At 29.0% G+C, this 17,811-nt stretch overlaps 9 protein-coding genes across 9 annotated transcripts; 2 read left to right on the top strand and 7 right to left on the bottom strand.

The window, feature by feature from the left end:
- Positions 1-93: 93 nt before the first annotated feature.
- BN7_4523 (uncharacterized protein) lies at positions 94-766 on the bottom strand (the record flags this gene model as incomplete). The annotated part of the gene is made up of 2 exons (XM_011274883.1): positions 94-101; positions 187-766. 2 exons carry the CDS (start codon positions 764-766, stop codon positions 94-96), a joined length of 588 nt encoding a protein of 195 aa, XP_011273185.1.
- A 496-nt stretch (positions 767-1,262) lies between these two features.
- Positions 1,263-3,188, bottom strand: BN7_4524 (Halomucin; the record flags this gene model as incomplete). The annotated part of the gene is made up of 1 exon (XM_011274884.1): positions 1,263-3,188. The coding sequence occupies one exon, from the start codon at positions 3,186-3,188 to the stop codon at positions 1,263-1,265; it is 1,926 nt and encodes a 641-aa protein (XP_011273186.1).
- A 461-nt stretch (positions 3,189-3,649) lies between these two features.
- On the bottom strand, positions 3,650-4,378 carry BN7_4525 (Major allergen; the record flags this gene model as incomplete). The annotated part of the gene is made up of 1 exon (XM_011274885.1): positions 3,650-4,378. The coding sequence occupies one exon, from the start codon at positions 4,376-4,378 to the stop codon at positions 3,650-3,652; it is 729 nt and encodes a 242-aa protein (XP_011273187.1).
- A 1,296-nt stretch (positions 4,379-5,674) lies between these two features.
- On the top strand, positions 5,675-7,714 carry BN7_4526 (Glycerol kinase; the record flags this gene model as incomplete). The annotated part of the gene is made up of 1 exon (XM_011274886.1): positions 5,675-7,714. One exon carries the CDS (start codon positions 5,675-5,677, stop codon positions 7,712-7,714), a length of 2,040 nt encoding a protein of 679 aa, XP_011273188.1.
- A 1,133-nt stretch (positions 7,715-8,847) lies between these two features.
- On the bottom strand, positions 8,848-9,717 carry GTR1 (Rag GTPase GTR1; the record flags this gene model as incomplete). Its single annotated transcript, XM_011274887.1, has 1 exon — positions 8,848-9,717. The coding sequence occupies one exon, from the start codon at positions 9,715-9,717 to the stop codon at positions 8,848-8,850; it is 870 nt and encodes a 289-aa protein (XP_011273189.1).
- A 547-nt stretch (positions 9,718-10,264) lies between these two features.
- BN7_4528 (Replicase polyprotein) lies at positions 10,265-10,699 on the bottom strand (the record flags this gene model as incomplete). Its single annotated transcript, XM_011274888.1, has 1 exon — positions 10,265-10,699. The coding sequence occupies one exon, from the start codon at positions 10,697-10,699 to the stop codon at positions 10,265-10,267; it is 435 nt and encodes a 144-aa protein (XP_011273190.1).
- Positions 10,700-11,158: 459 nt separating this feature from the next.
- EST1 (Telomerase-binding protein) lies at positions 11,159-12,505 on the bottom strand (the record flags this gene model as incomplete). The annotated part of the gene is made up of 1 exon (XM_011274889.1): positions 11,159-12,505. One exon carries the CDS (start codon positions 12,503-12,505, stop codon positions 11,159-11,161), a length of 1,347 nt encoding a protein of 448 aa, XP_011273191.1.
- A 958-nt stretch (positions 12,506-13,463) lies between these two features.
- On the top strand, positions 13,464-15,293 carry FMP40 (Fmp40p; the record flags this gene model as incomplete). Its single annotated transcript, XM_011274890.1, has 1 exon — positions 13,464-15,293. The coding sequence occupies one exon, from the start codon at positions 13,464-13,466 to the stop codon at positions 15,291-15,293; it is 1,830 nt and encodes a 609-aa protein (XP_011273192.1).
- Positions 15,294-15,651: 358 nt separating this feature from the next.
- On the bottom strand, positions 15,652-17,107 carry BN7_4531 (uncharacterized protein; the record flags this gene model as incomplete). Its single annotated transcript, XM_011274891.1, has 2 exons — positions 15,652-16,023; positions 16,118-17,107. The coding sequence occupies 2 exons, from the start codon at positions 17,105-17,107 to the stop codon at positions 15,652-15,654; spliced, it is 1,362 nt and encodes a 453-aa protein (XP_011273193.1).
- Between the last annotated feature and the right edge of the window lie 704 nt (positions 17,108-17,811).

Here is a 17,811-nt window from a genome sequence, read left to right on the forward strand (position 1 = left end):
TTAAAACTAATTTCCAATTATTGAACTTTGAAGGGAATTTTTGAATTTGATCATTAACAATATTCATATTATAAGGACTTGATTCTAAATTATTTAATAATCTAATGAAATAAGTCAATTCAATAATCATAAAAAATCCAAAAAATAAGATTTGAACAGCTAATCCAAATAAAATAACATTTTTACCCAGATTAAATCTATCTTTATTATCTTGAGCACCAGTTAGAATACCACCACCAATACCTTGTAAAGCTAAAGATAAAATATCACCAACAACACAAATTTTGGTTATAAATTTAGATCTAATCAACAAATATTCTTCATTACCCAAGATCTTGGTAACCATTCTACCAAAAACCATATAAATTGTAGCAGATAATAAAGGTGGTCCAATAAGAATTAATAAAGTTTGCATAACATATGGTGTCGTATCAGATATATTATTATGGGACATTATTCTTCCAACATAACCCACCAATTCACAAGCAACACCTAAGATAAATGGAATCATAATTAAGATATATTTTGATGAAGGTGTATAAATTGGTTCATGGTGTTTACTAAATGGATCTTTGAAAGGATTTTGTCTTTCTAAATCTGCATTTGAACGTTTGGATGAGACTATCAAAGCAATAGCTGAACCAACTTGATATAATTGCCATATAATTAAAATTGAATAAATAACAGTAAATATAGTTGAAGCTGCTAAACTTGGATTATAAAGATAAAAATTATATTGTGCTTCTTCTGATGATGATGATGACATGATTAATTTGAGTTGTAAGATGGGTTACTATTCACAAAATAACCATAGATATCCAATCTTTGGATATAAACATCATTATATATCAAACAACTTTGAAGAAAAGAACCTTTCAAACAATAGCCTCATAACCCATAATTCAATCTAATAATAATCTAGCCTAGCATATTTTTCGAAACAAGTCTTGGTTAAACCTCATACAATTGTCCTTTTACTAGTTGAAAAGCTTTATTATATAGCCCATTCTTAATCACCAGCCATTGTCTTTGCTCAATCCAGCTTTTTCACTCAAAACTGTCTCTAGTTCATTTCTAAAATGTTGTATTTTTGTTTCAAATTATTATACCTCAAATCTCAATTTAGGATTTCTAGACTTCCGGATTAGGAAATAATAAAAAATAGTGTGGTATATACTACATAATCAAATATTTAATTTTATTTTATTAATTAGATTATAAACATATATCTATTAATTTTATGAAATGCAATAACTTGAATCTCAGAGATCAATATTGTTGACCCATTCCATCACTACTGGTGAATAATGATCATCATAAACATATGGTTCATGTGTTGATTCTTCATCAAATTTATCAGTCTCTTCATCAGAATAAAGACCTGATACAATAGTACCATCACTGGGATATGAAGCAGCTGATAAGCCATATTGTCTGTCATTAATAGTAAGAGGACTGATATTATTTGGAGAAGGACGTGCAAACCTCATAAGATCTCTATATAAAGATGAAGACATTGATGAATTTTCATTATTTGAATCATCATCTAAACTACTATCACTTGAATCATGATTAGTGTTAGGATAAGATCTTTTATCATTTACCTGCTGCAAATTCTCATCTTGTCCTTCGTTTTCATTATTTTGCTCTTCAGAATCATCGTCATCACCATCAGTACTACCATTAATTGTGCATAAATCATATGGATCAAAGTGATGAAAGACATAATATCTTTGGTGTGTTTCAACTTCTGGGGTTGACTGTGACCTAGTATTCAAAGTTACATCATTAACCACAGGACTAGATACAACTTCAATTTCACTTGTTGATTGATCACGTTGATGGTTAGCTAAAGCTTTAGTTAATAAAGATGATGTACTAGAACTTCTTATATCTTGCTTTGAAAAATCTAATGAATCATTAAAGTAATTGGTATTCTCATCATTATAATTATCTGATTGAGTGGTTTGTTGTTCATATTGTTCTTCTTCTGAAGACGATGAATATGATTGATTTGTACAAAGATAATCCAAATATGATTCCACATTTGTAGGAGGATTATCAACATAATTATTTGCAACATTTTCATTTTGTGAACCATTTGAGCTACTTAGACCATTTGAACCATCAGAATCATTTGAGTAATTAGTAGAGGCATCATCATTGAAATCATCATTGAAATCATCACCATTATGATCATCATGTTCAGTACTTCCACTCAACAAAGAAGTTGTCGCAATAGAACTTTCATATTCATCAGAATAAGTTTCTTCACTGGATTCATTTTCTGGTAATTCATTTTCTGGAAATGTACTTCTTGGTAACTCATCATCTGAACATTCATCATCAGCATCTTCAACTTCCTTAGATAATGGTTCTTCATGAGTATGATTAAAACAATTCAACTCTTCATGATGTTGATGATTTAATATATAATCAATTTCTAAAGGATCTGTAAATTCAAAACCAAGTTGTGATTTCAAGAATTCATTAGCCTTAAAACAATTTTTTTCATCATACATTATAAATTGATTTTGATAATTTAATGGATCATTATTAAATTCAAGAAATTGATTATAATTTGATTCCCTTTGGAAAACAGTATTACCTTTTTTTAAAATATGAACATGATAAACATGTTTAAAATATTCATAATGAATTTTGGATCCATAATCTTCAAATTTAAAAACTGATAAACAAGGTTTTGTATCACCATATCTATGACGACCATAAGGACAAATTGCCATTAATTCTAAAGATTGTTGATTTAATGAAAGAATTCTTGACCAACCAACAAATGGGTTGATAATTCTATTTTGATTATAGAGTATACCATGATGTTTAGCCATATGAGTAACAAATTTATCTGAACCAGATCGGAAAAATTTTGGATCACAGATTTTTTCATCCTTATTTGATTTTAATGGATGACAAAATGCACACATTGTATATTCTTCCCTATCACTGACTCTATTATTTGGATAGAAATAAGTGACTCTTGATTCATAATGTAAAGAATAATCTTTGCTAGTTTTAGGCTCAAATAATCTTTGAGATGAATCTAAAAGTTTAAATAAATGAATGTTATTATAGATATGAATTCTTCTGCTATTATCAAAGTTTGTCATTTGACTAGAAATTAAATTATCTTGGTCAGAATGACCTTTGGAATCTGTATATGAGCTCATGACTTTGAATAATAATTAGATAAAACTTGACTTATGGATAATGGGAAGAACATCAAGAAATGAACAAAAAGAATAAAGTCTGAAACATCGTCTTTTGTAGTTCTAGCGAACAGATAATGATGAAAGAAAACATTGTAAAAGAGAGTAAGCATTTAACATGAGATGTTTTTGATAATTGTTCCTATCTTTTCCACCTCATTTTAATCGATGGAAAAGAACTCAAAAGTTTATACGCCTGAAAAGTAAACAAAGAAAAGCGGTTCGGGACACTCCTATTGTTTTATGTAATTAATATAAAGTATAGACAGATAATTACAAAGAAAATTAATAACGAATGATTTCTTGACGTTCAATTATATAGAATAATGTTTATATTAGTGTTGTATTATGTATAGTTATATAGTTATATAGTTTTATTAGCTTATAGCGTTGTATGATAGTGATAAAACTCCATCTTTTTCTTAGTTTGTTAAAGTTGAATTTGATAAATTACCTAAACAACTATCTGAACCAGTCAAGTTTAACGAATAAGATTCTGCAATGTAGTACAAAATATTATCAGTATTCAAAACAGCAAAAGTTATATTATTTTCAGCATAGTCCAACAAATCTTTAAATTCTTCAGCATATTCACCATAATACCCTTTATTAATTTTTGATAAATGTAAAAATCTATGAAATAGATCAATACCTGCATAAGTTTTAGGCTTTATTGTCAAGATATCACCTTCAGAACAAAATTTTTCAATTGGATGTTTTGAATTAAAGAATAAATCACAAATCACAGTTTCACCTGAATGATCATCACTTGATCTATGATATCCCGGCCATTCAGTTGGATGAGCTGCACAATCACCATCAATATCATCACAACGGTACAAGACACCATCTTTGTTACCTTCTAAGACTTCATCAATGATTCCTAAAACGGTTAAAGGATTTCCCTTACCAAACCAATTTTTAAAAACCTGATCATCACCACCATTTTTAAGTAAATTTTGTTTAGCAATTGTAGAAAATTCAATAAGATCTTTATAATATTTTTTCAATTGAACAGTTTGTGTAGAGTTACAATTTAAGATTTTTGGAGTTGTGATTTCATTATTAGCTTGTTCATTAACAAATGATGGATCAATTATTGGAGATGCTAAAGCGATTGAAGCTAATAAACCCACAGTGAAGAATTTCATCGTGTTTTTTTTGTTGTTGTAGATACTTGATTGACTATTTGATTGACTATGGAGAGCCCCAGTTAAGATCTACATTCTCTCCACTGAAAAAACGGAAGTCTTTGTTGGTTTATATAGTTGAATTTTAATAGGTGTATTTCTAGTTAGTATTCTTCTTTTCCAAGGCAGGCTCCACCAAGGTTGTAATTAATATGATTTTAAAGATGACATGGGTTGTTTGAAAAAGAATCATGTGGTGTACATAGCATTTAATGTAATAGAATTCAACATACTCACCACCTTCAAGTGCTCCCAATAATCCAATTATTCCAATATTCTCAAAATTCGTAGCTCAATTGTACCTGGCACAAAAACAAAAACCATTGATAATCTTTATTGGCATTTGTGGCCCTGACAATTTATAAAATAGTCGCGAATTGTTTCAACTTACGAGTTTTAAAACAGAAAATTTTCATCAATTCAAACTTGTACACTCGACAATTATAAAGCTAGTAACCTCAGGCCATTCTTGGTTAGCTGTGAAAGTTAAAAAAAACGTTGGTTTTCCAAATGTTATTATCCAGCTGTATACGTCTTGGAATTTCTGTTCCGTACACAATATATCCACAGTCAACACAGACTGACTGATCAAGAGAAGATCACAGATAATAGAGAAGATTATAGAGAATTGGAAAAAAACTACAAATTTTCTCAACGATTATCGTATTTCAAAACTTGTTAATGTTTGATAAAGGACTGAACTACACATTGTTCTTGGTCTTTTTCACACAGGTTTACTGAATACACACATTCTTTTTCAATCACATATTGTAGATTTTGTAGTATATTATAACACTGGTCTCTGGGTCTAAACTCTTAAGTACTGATCAGAACGAAGCTAATCTGATAAAATAACCTTACTCAATTTGGACTCGAGACCTCGCAAATTCTTGACTTTATTATTGTGTCAAAAATCCGTTCATCTCAATTTTTTGGACTTGAATTTGAGAACTTTTACTTCAATTAAAAATCATTGTATGGAAATCAACTCACATGAAGACAGAAAATGCACCCCCTCACTAATGAAAATGCTCTCAAAATGGATTCTCTCATGAAAGAGATGGATCCAAATATTATATAAAGACTCGTTCCCACATTTCAAATTTTGATCTTCTAGCTATCCCATCTTCTCCAGATTATATTATTATTTAACATTGAAATCTGATAATTATAAGACAATTTTACTATAATTAAGAGAGATTCCATAACTATACAAATAATTATAATCACACTATATTAATTGCAACTCCCACAATCATGCCCGTCGTTAAAGATAATGAATTAATACCATCAGTATCAAAAGTCTTGAAAGATTCAAGATTAATTGGTGCTATTGATATTGGTACAACTTCAACAAGATGTATTCTTTTCAATTCAAGAGGTGAAATTGTAGCTATGCATCAAATTGCATATCCATCAAGTACAAATCAATCTGAAACTTTATCCAAAATTAAAATTGATCCAACTTTAATTTATCCAAAACCTAGTTGGGTTGAAATGAATCCAAATAATTTAATTTTATATGTCATTATTTGTATTGCTGAATGTCAAAAACAATTGAATAAAATTAATGATCAAAGAAGAAAAATTGGTCAATTAGAACTTTATATTGCAACTATTGGTATTGCAAATATGAGAGAAACTGTTATTTTATGGGATCAAAGAAATGGTAAAGCTGTTTATAATGGTATTGTTTGGAGTGATGGTAGAACTTCAGAAATGATTGAAGAATTGAAAAAAAAAACACCAAAATCAAAATTGAAAAAACTTAGATCAAAATGTGGATTAGATTTATCAAGTTATTTTTCTGCTTCAAAAATTAAATGGTTATTAGAAAATGATTCAAAAGTTCAAGATGTTTATGATTCAGGTGATTTAATGTTTGGTACTGTTGATTCTTGGTTAGTTTATCATTTGACAAAGAATAATCAACATAAAACTGATGTTTCAAATGCTTCAAGAACATTATTTATGGATTTAAATAAATGTCAATATGATGAAGAATTAATTGAATTTTGGGGTATAGATTCCAAGAAATTAAAATTCCCAGAAATTTGTTCATCATCAGAATTATTTGGTCATTTCCAAATTCCAAATTTAAATTCTTTAAAATCTTCATCAATTAAAATTTCAAATGAAGATTTAAATGCATTGAAAATTATTCAAGATTCAAATGTTCCAATCAATGGTGTCTTGGGTGATCAATCTTCATCATTAGTTGGTCAATTATGTTTGAAAAAAGGTGATGCTAAATGTACTTATGGAACTGGTGGATTTTTAATGTTAAACACTGGTTCCAAACCATTAATTACAAAGAAAGGTGTTCTTCCAACTGTTGGATTTTGGCTTAAAAATATTAATAATAAAGAAGATTCAACTCCATTTTATGCATTAGAAGGTGCAATTTCATCAGCAGGTTCTTCTATTGAATGGATTAAAAACACTTTTAATATAATTCCAACTGCTAAAGATATTGGTGCATTAGCTGCAACTGTTAAAGATTCTGGTGGTACATCTTTTGTTTCTGGATTTACAGGATTATTATCACCTCATTGGGATCCAGATGCTCGTGGTTCACTTCAAGGATTAAGTAATTACACCAAACCTGGACATATTGCAAGATCTTCATTAGAAGGTATTTCTTTTCAAGTTCATGATATTTTAAAAGTTATGGCCATAGTTAATGGTGCACATAAAAGCTTCATGAATGATGAAGATGAAAACTATGAAGATTCTGTTAAGCAAGATGATTCAAATGCTATTTCAATGTTGGCTATTGATGGTGGTGTTTCTAAATCTGAAGAATTTGTTCAAATTCAATCTGATATTTTTGGACCATGGGTTAAACTTTGTAAACCTCCAGTTAGTGAAGCAACAGCATTAGGGGTCGCAATTGCAGCTGGATTTGGATTTGAAAATGATGAAGAAAAAATTTGGAAATCATTTGATGAAGTTACTGAATGTTTAAATTTTAAAAATAATTTAAAAATTTATGAATCAAAATCTACAAGAGAGGAAAGAATTGCAAATTTTAAAAATTGGAAACAAGCTATTTATAATACACTTTGTCCTGAAAGTAAATTGAAAATTTTGACAAAAGAACAATTGATTGAAATGGCTAAAAAATGTATGAAGTTGGTCAAAGAAAAAGAAGCTGAAGAAAAAGAAGATCAAGAAGAATCATCTGATTCAGAAGAAGCTGATGAATCTAATGAAGAAAAAACCTTAATAGACAACGATTCCGACTCGATAGAGTTGATAGAGGAGGACTTTCTAATAAGAATTAAACTTGATTAATGAGTTTATTTATTAATGAAATTATGAAGAATTATGAAATTAGCTTATATATATGTATTATGATTTATTTATATGAAAATGTAGTTGTGTAGCTGAAGTTTTGTATTGATTGCTATCGTTCAATACGATAAATTAACATAAAGTATAGTACCTCCAATATCGATATCAATTGACTACAAATGACAATTAATAACATTGAAAAAGACACAAATACATCAAAAGACAAGTATGAAAGAGACCAAGAACCATAAAGTTCAATCTTTTATCAACAAAAACAAGTCTTGATGTATCATACTTATATTGAACACAGTAAATTCTTTTGAGTTACCACCATCTAAAATGCCATTAATTCAACCTTATAAATATGCATTGCAACTCATTGAAATATCACTGGTTACATGTTTGGTTAAATATCTCAATTTTGAGAATATGAAAACCACCAGGTTAAAGTATATAGCACATTCTTCTAATTGCTTAGGAATTGAATTCAAAGACGTCTACCTAGCAAAACAGCTAACGAATCATGATTATAAATCACCATAATATAGTTCTTTAAATAAGAAATTCAATTATGTGAAAACGTCAAATTTGGCCGGAAATCATTTACACGCTTATGTAATACACAATTCGCGAATGAATATAAAAAAATTCAATTTGCCACTTTCAAACTTATTCAAACAATATTAAAATGAATGAAACCAACATGTATTGTTTTATTCCATTCTTTTGGAGACTGTTTCAGGCCATATAGGGCTCTTTGGAGTAACCATATATATTCTTCATTTAGCTCAGCATTTAGAAACGCTTTGGTAACATCCACAACACCAATCTGGTAATTTCCATAAAACAAGCTAATGTATTGATGATTGATATTTGATATCTATCTATACTACAAAAGCTTGAAACTAACATATTCATAACATTATTGTCTTGATAAAAGATTGAATCCATAAGGATTCTTGATCTTTTTCACATTTTGTATGAAATATATGAATTATTTTTGATCAGATTTGTAGCACTACAATTTATTACATCTACACTCGTCCAATCATAAATATATAATATTAATTGTTTATCATTACAAAACACAGTCTCTTTAACCCAGTTATACAAGAAATTGTTATCATAATTATCTATTGGAAATATTTTCTTGCTTGTTTAATATTTTCTTGAATTAAACCTGAGTTATTATTAATACCAAATGGTAAAACAACAAAAATCATTAAATTTGAACTTAATTCAGTTATAAATAAATTATTATTTAAATTTAATTGTCTAAATTGAGATTTTAATTTTGTTGAACTTTGTTTAAAATTTTTCATTATATTTGAAATTTTTTCAAATCTTTTTGGATCTAATTTTTCAAAATTTTCATTATTATTGTTGTCATTTGTTAATAAATTACCACTATTTGATGAACATATAACTAAAAATGTAGTTTTTTCAAATAATATAATTTCTTGAGCTTCCAATATATTTTGTAGATTTGATAAATTTGTTTCATATTGATTCATATTTGGAATTAATGAACAAACTATTGAACTCCAAGCTTTATATAAACTTTCATCCCAAATACTTGTTGCAAATCCTGTAACATTAAACCCATAAACTTGTGAAGTTTCATTTAATCTATTCATCATTATACCAAATAATTCTTCACGACGATCAATTTGAACTAAATCCATCTTATGTAAAAGTACAAATATTTTAGCATTGGGACTAAATTGTTTTAATTGTTTTAATGATTTAACGAAAACTTCAATATCTTTACCAACTTCTTTACTTTCAACATCAAAAACATGAATTAAAACTTCAACCATTTTAAATATATGATCTTTTTGATTTGTAAAATAATTATCCATAAATACATCTTGACCACCACAATCCCAAAGATTTAAACTCATATTACCCAAGAACCTAAGATGTGAATGTTCAACATCTATAGTAGCACCAAGACGACGTGTATCAAATGCACTATAATTACTGAAAATAATAGATCTCATTGATGATTTACCTGAACCTGAACGGCCCTAATATAACAAATTTGTTAGTAACAATTTCTCTGAAATGAAAACAATAACCATAACTCACCATAAGTAGTAGTTTCTTCTTCCCAGCAGCACTCATAATGTCTCAATATTAACCTTTAAAAGATCTAAAAGCTTCTAGTACGTATCTCTTAATATTTCAAATGCTTATCAACAACTTGAAAACACAAAAAATTGAACCAGAAAATGGCTGGCAGAATTCGCGAAATTTTTGGTGCTCAGAATTGTTAAGGGCAGTAATATAATAACCAAATTTTACAAGATATCATTTGAAAATAGCTAATTAAACTACAATTTTGGTAATTAAAATGTGTTATATCCATCAAGGAGTGTATTCTGATCCATTGTATACAATTTGAAAAAAAAAGTAAACCAAAAGGGCAAAAGTAAAAGTAAAAAACTAAATAATATAAAATCATGAGAAATCTTGATCTCAAACTTCAAATCTTAATAATAACATCAAATTATAACATTTAATTTAGATAAAGATCTTCTTAAACAATTAAATATCATAGGATTTTAGTTTATTATGGATGGCACCATCTGGTGTATCCCCACCATATGAATCATTATTATTGTCATATCTTGATGCATATTCATTATTGTTTGATGATCCATATGAGCCTACACCATATTCATCATTTTTTGAAGTATCATATCCATATTCATTGCTGTTTGAAGAATCATATGAACCTGAACCATAAGAACCATATGAATCGTTATTTGATCTTCTATCATCATCGTTTTTTGAAAAAGGATCATTATGTGAACCATATGTTTCATTTTTGTGTGAAGAATCATCATTATTGTTTGATCCTGAAGCATATGTTGAGTATGAATCATTATCATAAGAACCATATGAGTTAGAGTTCTCGTTTGATGAACCATAAGATGAAGGTTTGTTATCTCCCTTGTTTGAAGAACCTGTAGCACTCATAATGTATCAATTGATTAAATGATCTCTTTTCACAGAAATGGTAGTATCATTAAATCAGATCATTGGAAACCATTAAAAGGAGAATTAAATGGCTTTTATACCAAAGATCTCTTCTCCTCTTGTACTTGTTTACTGGGTTTAATCGGTGATCTTTATAACATCATTGAACAGACAGTATTCGCGGAAATTGTTATGGGCAGAAACATAATAACCAGATTTCCAAATTTCCACAACTTTTATTCGAATTTAATTAGTTGAAACAAGCACTACAATTTTTGTTATTAAAATGTTTGAAAAATCATATTTCATATCCATCAAGGAAGTAATCTAATCCATCATATACAATTAAAAAAAAAAGGTTATACCAAAATAAGTAAAAACTAAAATACTAAAATCATACTAAATCATAAAAAAATTTTCAATTTCAAATTGAATAATTGGAAATCATAGAAATCAAGTTTAATATCTATCATTTCTTGATGAACCATAAGAATCATTGTTTGAAGAACCATATGAATCATTGTTATTTCTTGAAGAACCATATGAATCATTGTTTGAAGAACCATAAGAACCTGAACCTGAACCTGAACCGGAACCTGAACCATATGATGAGTTTTTGTTTGATGATCCATAAGAGTCATTGTTTGATGAGCCGTAAGAGTCATTGTTTGATGAACCGTATGATGATGAGTTTTTGTTTGAAGAGCCATAAGAGTCATTACCTGAAGAACCATATGATGAAGAGTTTTTGTTTGATGATCCATAAGAGTCATTACCTGAAGAACCATATGAGCTAGAGTTTTTGTCTGATGATCCGTATGAATCATTGTTTGATGATGAACCATATGAGCTTGAGTTTTTGTTTGAAGAACCATATGAATCATTATCATTCTTGTTTGATGAAGAACCATATGAATCATTGTTTGATGAACCGTAAGAGCTAGAGTTCTTGTTAGATGATGAGCCATATTTATCATCATCTCTGTTAGAAGATGAACCATATGATGATGATGAGTTTTTGTTTGATGATGAACCATATTTATCATCATCTTTATCTTTGTTTGAAGAACCATATGATGAAGAACCATATGATGAGGATTTGTTATCATCTTTATCTTTGTTTGAAGAACCATATGATGATGAACCGTATGATGAGGATTTGTTGTCATCTTTGTCTTTGTTTGATGAACCGTATGAGCTTGAAGAGTTCTTGTTTGATGAAGAACTATATTTGTTATCATCTTCATCATCTCTATTTGATGAAGAACCATATGATGAAGAGTTCTTGTTTGATGAACCATATGAATCATTACCTGATGAACCGTATGAAGATGAGTTTTTGTTTGATGATGAACCATATTTATCATCATCTTTGTTTGAGGATGAACCATATGAAGATGATGAGTTTTTGTTTGATGAAGAACCGTATTTGTTGTCATCGTCATCTCTGTTTGATGAAGAACCGTATGAAGAGCTAGAGTTTTTGTTTGATGAAGAACCATATGAATCATTATCATTTCTGTTTGAAGAAGAAGAGCCATATGAAGATTTCTTGTTATCATCATCATCTCTGTTTGATGAAGAGTTCTTATTCTTTTTCTTGTCATCATCATCATCATTTAATGAAGTACCTGATAATTTGTTTCTAATAGCATCAGTACCTTTTTCATAGTTATCTGAACCAACTTTATCTTTGAATTGGTTAACTCTATCTTCACCGACAAAACCTTCAGCTTTTTTGACGTAATCATTGTCACCACCATCGTTGTTACCAACAGCGTTTTTAACTTTATCGAATAAACCCATTATGAATAGTTGTGTAGTTTTAGTAGTTGTGTGTGTATCTGTCTTTGTAATTGACTTGGATAAAGAAAAGTAAATGGAAGAATAAAAGAAATTGAAGAGACACCTGATTGTTTATATAGAAATCTAAAATTTACCCCTGATTTGAAATTTGAATCGATCTAAGTTTCTCAACTGAAATTTGTTGTTGATTTATTAGAAATAATTGCATAATTACACGTATTCACATAAATTTAGTCACCAATTGTGGGCCATGCTAAATACCCGATAGATATGAGTGGTTTAATAACTCAACATCTACAAATCGTATGAGCTAATAAATAACACCATTGAATTCTACAACATCAATTGAACTATTCTCATCGTTTCCCAGGACTCAATTGCTCTCCTGTGAGACAATGTATGGAATTTTCCCTAATGTATTCTTTTTCAGCTCATCGCTGGGAATTTGAAATGCCTCGAAGCGAGTAGAAAAGAATGTGACAAGTTACAACATTCCACAGGTTTTAAATTGGATAAAGTACACATGAAACGGGGACGTAAATAATAGCTATTTAGTTCAATTGAATCACCTATTTCATGACCAATTCTCAACTGTTCAACATGTGCTCTATGGCTTTAAATTACGCTTTATGGCCCGTGTTTCAGTGTATTTCATTCCATTTCAGTAGTGCCTTGATCTCCAATAAACCCCTGAGCCACAACAATACAACGACACAAAACACAGAAACAATTGAAAGCACAGAGAGGAAGAATAAAGCACTAAACAATAAAATACTTTCCACTAAGAGATCTAAAACCTCAAAGTAGTTTTGTATTGTTTAAAATAAAGTTTTGTTTAGCAACTGAGATTACGTCAGATATTATGTAATCACAATAAATTATAATCTTTTATACCCTTTTAAACCCTTTCCATAGACTCAATTCACATTCCAATTATCCACATGACAATATCATTCTAATGGAAGAAATGACCAAGATCCCATTATCTCAATACCCAAAGACTTCACAATTCCTCAAGTTAAAACCAGATCCTTTAATTCCATCTATAAAAGAAGCTTTAAATTTACATCAATCATCAAATCAACAAGAAACTGAAAAATTATTTAATAAACCACGTACTCTAAAATCAGGTGCTTATCAATTCACAAGACCTGAATCAAGACCTGAATATAAGCATTTATTATCTTCACCAAATGCATTAGAATTCTTATCATTACCTCAAGATTCCCCTGAAGATTCATATTATAAATCAATAGTCTCTGGTGAAAAATTTCATTATGATGATAAAATTTGGCCATATGCTCAAGCTTATGCTGGATTCCAATTTGGTCAATTTGCTGGTCAATTAGGTGATGGTAGAGTTACAAATTTATTCACATTAATCACACCAAACCAGGGGAACCAGGAATTACAATTGAAAGGTTCTGGTAAAACTGCATTTTCAAGATTTGCAGATGGTAAAGCTGTTTTAAGATCAAGTATTCGTGAATTTATTATAAGTGAATCATTATCAGGAATTGGTATACCAAGTACAAGAGCCCTAAGTATTTCACTTTTACCTAAAACTAAAGCTCAAAGAGAACGTGCTGAAGTTTGTGCTGTTGTATCAAGATTTGCTAAAAGTTGGATAAGAATTGGTACTTTTGATTTATATAGATGGAGACAAGATCGTCAAGGTCTTAGAGAATTATGTGATTATATCATTGAAGATATCTTGGATGAATTACCTGTTTTCCAAAAAGGTGAATTTGTTAAAGATCAATATAAAGATATAACTGAAGGTAGTGATGAAGAAGATCTTGAAGGATTAATTGAAATTACAGATTCAACTCGTTATGATCAAATGTATAGAGCCATTGTTAGATTAAATGCCAAATTAGTTGCATATTGGCAATCTTATGGGTTTTTAAATGGGGTTTTAAATACTGATAATACATCAATTTTAGGTTTATCAATTGATTTTGGTCCTTTTAGTTTTATGGATAAATTTAATCCAAATTTTACTCCAAATCATGATGATGTTCAATTACGTTATAGTTTTGCAAATCAACCTTCAATAATTTGGTGGAATTTAACAAGATTAGGTGAATCTTTAGTAGAATTACTAGGTGCTGGACCTGATTTAGTTGATGATGAATTTTTCATTGAAAAAGGTATTAAAAAACAACAAGAAGAACAAACAATTAAAAGAGTTAGTTCAATTATTCAATTGGCAAGTGTTGAATATAAACATGTTTTCATGGAGAATTATAATTCAATAATGACTCAAAGAATTGGATTAAAAACTGTGGAACAAGGTGATAATGATTTAATTGCTCAATTATTAGATTTAATTTCCAAAACAAAAGTTGATTTTAATAAATTTTTCATAAATTTACAAAATTCAACAGATTTAAATGATACTTCGATTTATTTAACTCCAGAATTACAAAACCGTTTATCAAATCCAAAGGATAAAATTGATCAAGAATTAAATGATGAATTAAATTCATTATTAAGTGAATTCATTGAAAATTATAAAAAAAGATTAGGTTCAACAACTCATAAAGAACGTTATTCAATTGCATCAAAAGTAAATCCATTATTTACACCGAGAAATTGGCAATTAGAAGAAGTTATTGAATCAATGTATGATGATAATGAAGATATTTCTAAATTACAAAAATTATTAAAAATGTCATCAAATCCTTATGATCCTTTGAAATGGGGGGATGAATTAAAAGATTTAGAAAATCATTGGTTAGATGATGAAGGTGAAACAATGACTCAATGTAGTTGTTCAAGTTGATTGAATGATCTTATATTTATTTTTTTGATATTAAGGAGTTTCTTTAACATCCTGGTGATTTAAAGAAGCTTCCCTTTTTTTTGCTTTTTGGTATTTATAACAACAAATAATACATATTATATTGATATTCAAATTATTTTAGATCAGTAGTTACTATATTCGAATACGTCTACAACTTATAGTTACAATTTTTTTAACATTCCTTTATATATGACCGATTATATCCAGCAATTTTAAAGTTTTCATAAGCTAGATAATTTGAATCCCTCAAATCATCCTCCTGTAGTTTCAATCTAAAATCATTGGACATTAAATATTTGATATTCTTCTGTGTATTTGAAACCAGCACTTACGTCTCTTAAATCTGCATTTTTTTGATAAATTCATCGGTTAAAATGCAATCTTTGTTTCCCTCTTTGAACTTGGTCACCGCATAAAATATGAACATTTTCAATGTTAAATCTCTGTCGGTGTTTTTGATGATCTTATAAGAGATACTAATGCCCATAAATTCAAGTTCTTGATTTTCAATAGTTCGTTTAATGACTTCACTATTTTCACAATCTATTCTAAAAAAGATGCTTTCTCTGAGATTGGTGATCATCCCGTACAGCGTCTTTTGTCTAATCATGTACCCAGTTAGTTGATTCATAAACCCCATTAGTTCTCTAGTAGATTTGTACTTATTATAGATTCTTGTTTCTTCCTTGGACAACCTACCTCTTTTATTCTGTTTTTTTTTCATTCTTTACTTGATATTCAATTTCTTGCAAATTATTTACTATTTTTTTCATATCTTCTCCAAGGTTTTGATTGCGTTTTACCTCTACTATAAGGGAACTAAAAGTTTTAACACTGTAAAGAATTATATCTAAAACTTTTATATTCTTGGTAATTGAGCCTTTTGACTTATTTGTTATAATATGGTTCACTTGAGTTTCAATTTCTATTTCATCTGGTTTCTTTTTATAATGATTATCAAAATTGTGTATTTTTGCAACAAACTCATAAATCTTTGTTAAATGATTCTCAATATTGTATTCTTTTGACTTAAAGATCTTCTTGTAAACTAAATTTGAAATAGTTTTTAGATTGGGGGACAGCTTTAAATTCATATTTTCCAAATTTTGTGCTTTAATATCTGTAATATCATTTCTTATATTCTCTTTTATATCTTCCCAATCCAGCAAAAGGAAATTTTGGTTTTGTAGCTCACGGTGATATTTATCGAAAAGTAAATTCAATTTTTCAAATTTTCTTTTTGAATCATCAATTGATTGAAAATTATTCCAAAGCTTTTCCAACTCCTTGTCACACGTTTTGAAAATAGTTTTATCGTCAATCTCATTTGCATCTTTTATTATAATTGACTTCAAGTGTTTATTCTTAACTGATGCTTTGCTTGATGGATTTAAAAGTTTTTGAATTCCAGAATCTTTATTCTTCAGAAGGTAATTGACCTTCTCTGAACCGATAAGATCATCTAAGAGTTCGTGTATGAACTCGATGTCTGTTGCGGGATCAATTGTAGGTGAAGTTGTACTTAAAAGCATTTTGAACCCTTCAAGATCTCTATATCTTGATGATTTAATATTATGGGGATATTCTTCTTGTCTTTCGGTATTATAATAGAAAGTTTCCACAAAAGCTTTCATTGATAACAATTCATCTTTGTTTATAATTGATCTCGGTTTGTGCTTTTTATAAGTTTTGATGACCTGTGATATTTCTGGTGCAATATCAAAAAGAGACTTCCTACTTGGAATGCCTAGAAGAGTATTTAAAAGTGATGGGGATGGCTTGAACCTGACCATGGCTCAAAACTGATAAGATCTTGTGGTTTTGAATCAAAACAGTGATGTTTATGACTTGAAATTGACCTTAGCAACACCGACCCTCAAAGAATGTTGAATTGTCAAAGCGCAAAACTGATATCTTGTGTTTTTGTGTCAAAAGCTAAATCTTTATTATTTTCTAAAGCACTAATGCTGTCCTTACCGAATATCTTTTATACTGAAAAAAAAATAAAGACACCGAAAACATCAAACTTTACACTTGAACAACACCATCAAGATTAAAAGGACTCATATATTCAAAAATCTATGGGAGAATTGAATGAATCTAATTAGGAAAATGTCAACAAGTCCAAGTCCAAGTCCTCCACGCAAGCAAAAACTCCAGAAATTGGTTTCAGAATCTGGATTCAAAGCTAAAAGACAACATCAATCAAATGAAACAATGCAAGATTCAAATGTTTCATATTCAATTCAAGGACTTTTAAGGAAAATAGAACCTTTTTATTATACTTATCTAACATATTGTAAAATGAGATGGAGAGATCGTACATTGTTTGATATTTTTTCAAATGAATTTAGAGATCGTGAACCTCATTATTATGCAAAAGCTATATCAAATGGTGAAGTTAAATTAATTGATAAAATTGCAGATTTAGAAACTTTTGTAAGGAATGGTGATTTAATTTTTCATAGAATTCATAGACGTGAACCTCCTGTTACAT

This window comes from Wickerhamomyces ciferrii, contig 00171, assembly GCF_000313485.1.
Source record: "Wickerhamomyces ciferrii WGS project CAIF00000000 data, strain NRRL Y-1031 F-60-10, contig 00171, whole genome shotgun sequence".
Taxonomy (NCBI): domain Eukaryota; kingdom Fungi; phylum Ascomycota; class Saccharomycetes; order Phaffomycetales; family Wickerhamomycetaceae; genus Hansenula; species Hansenula ciferrii.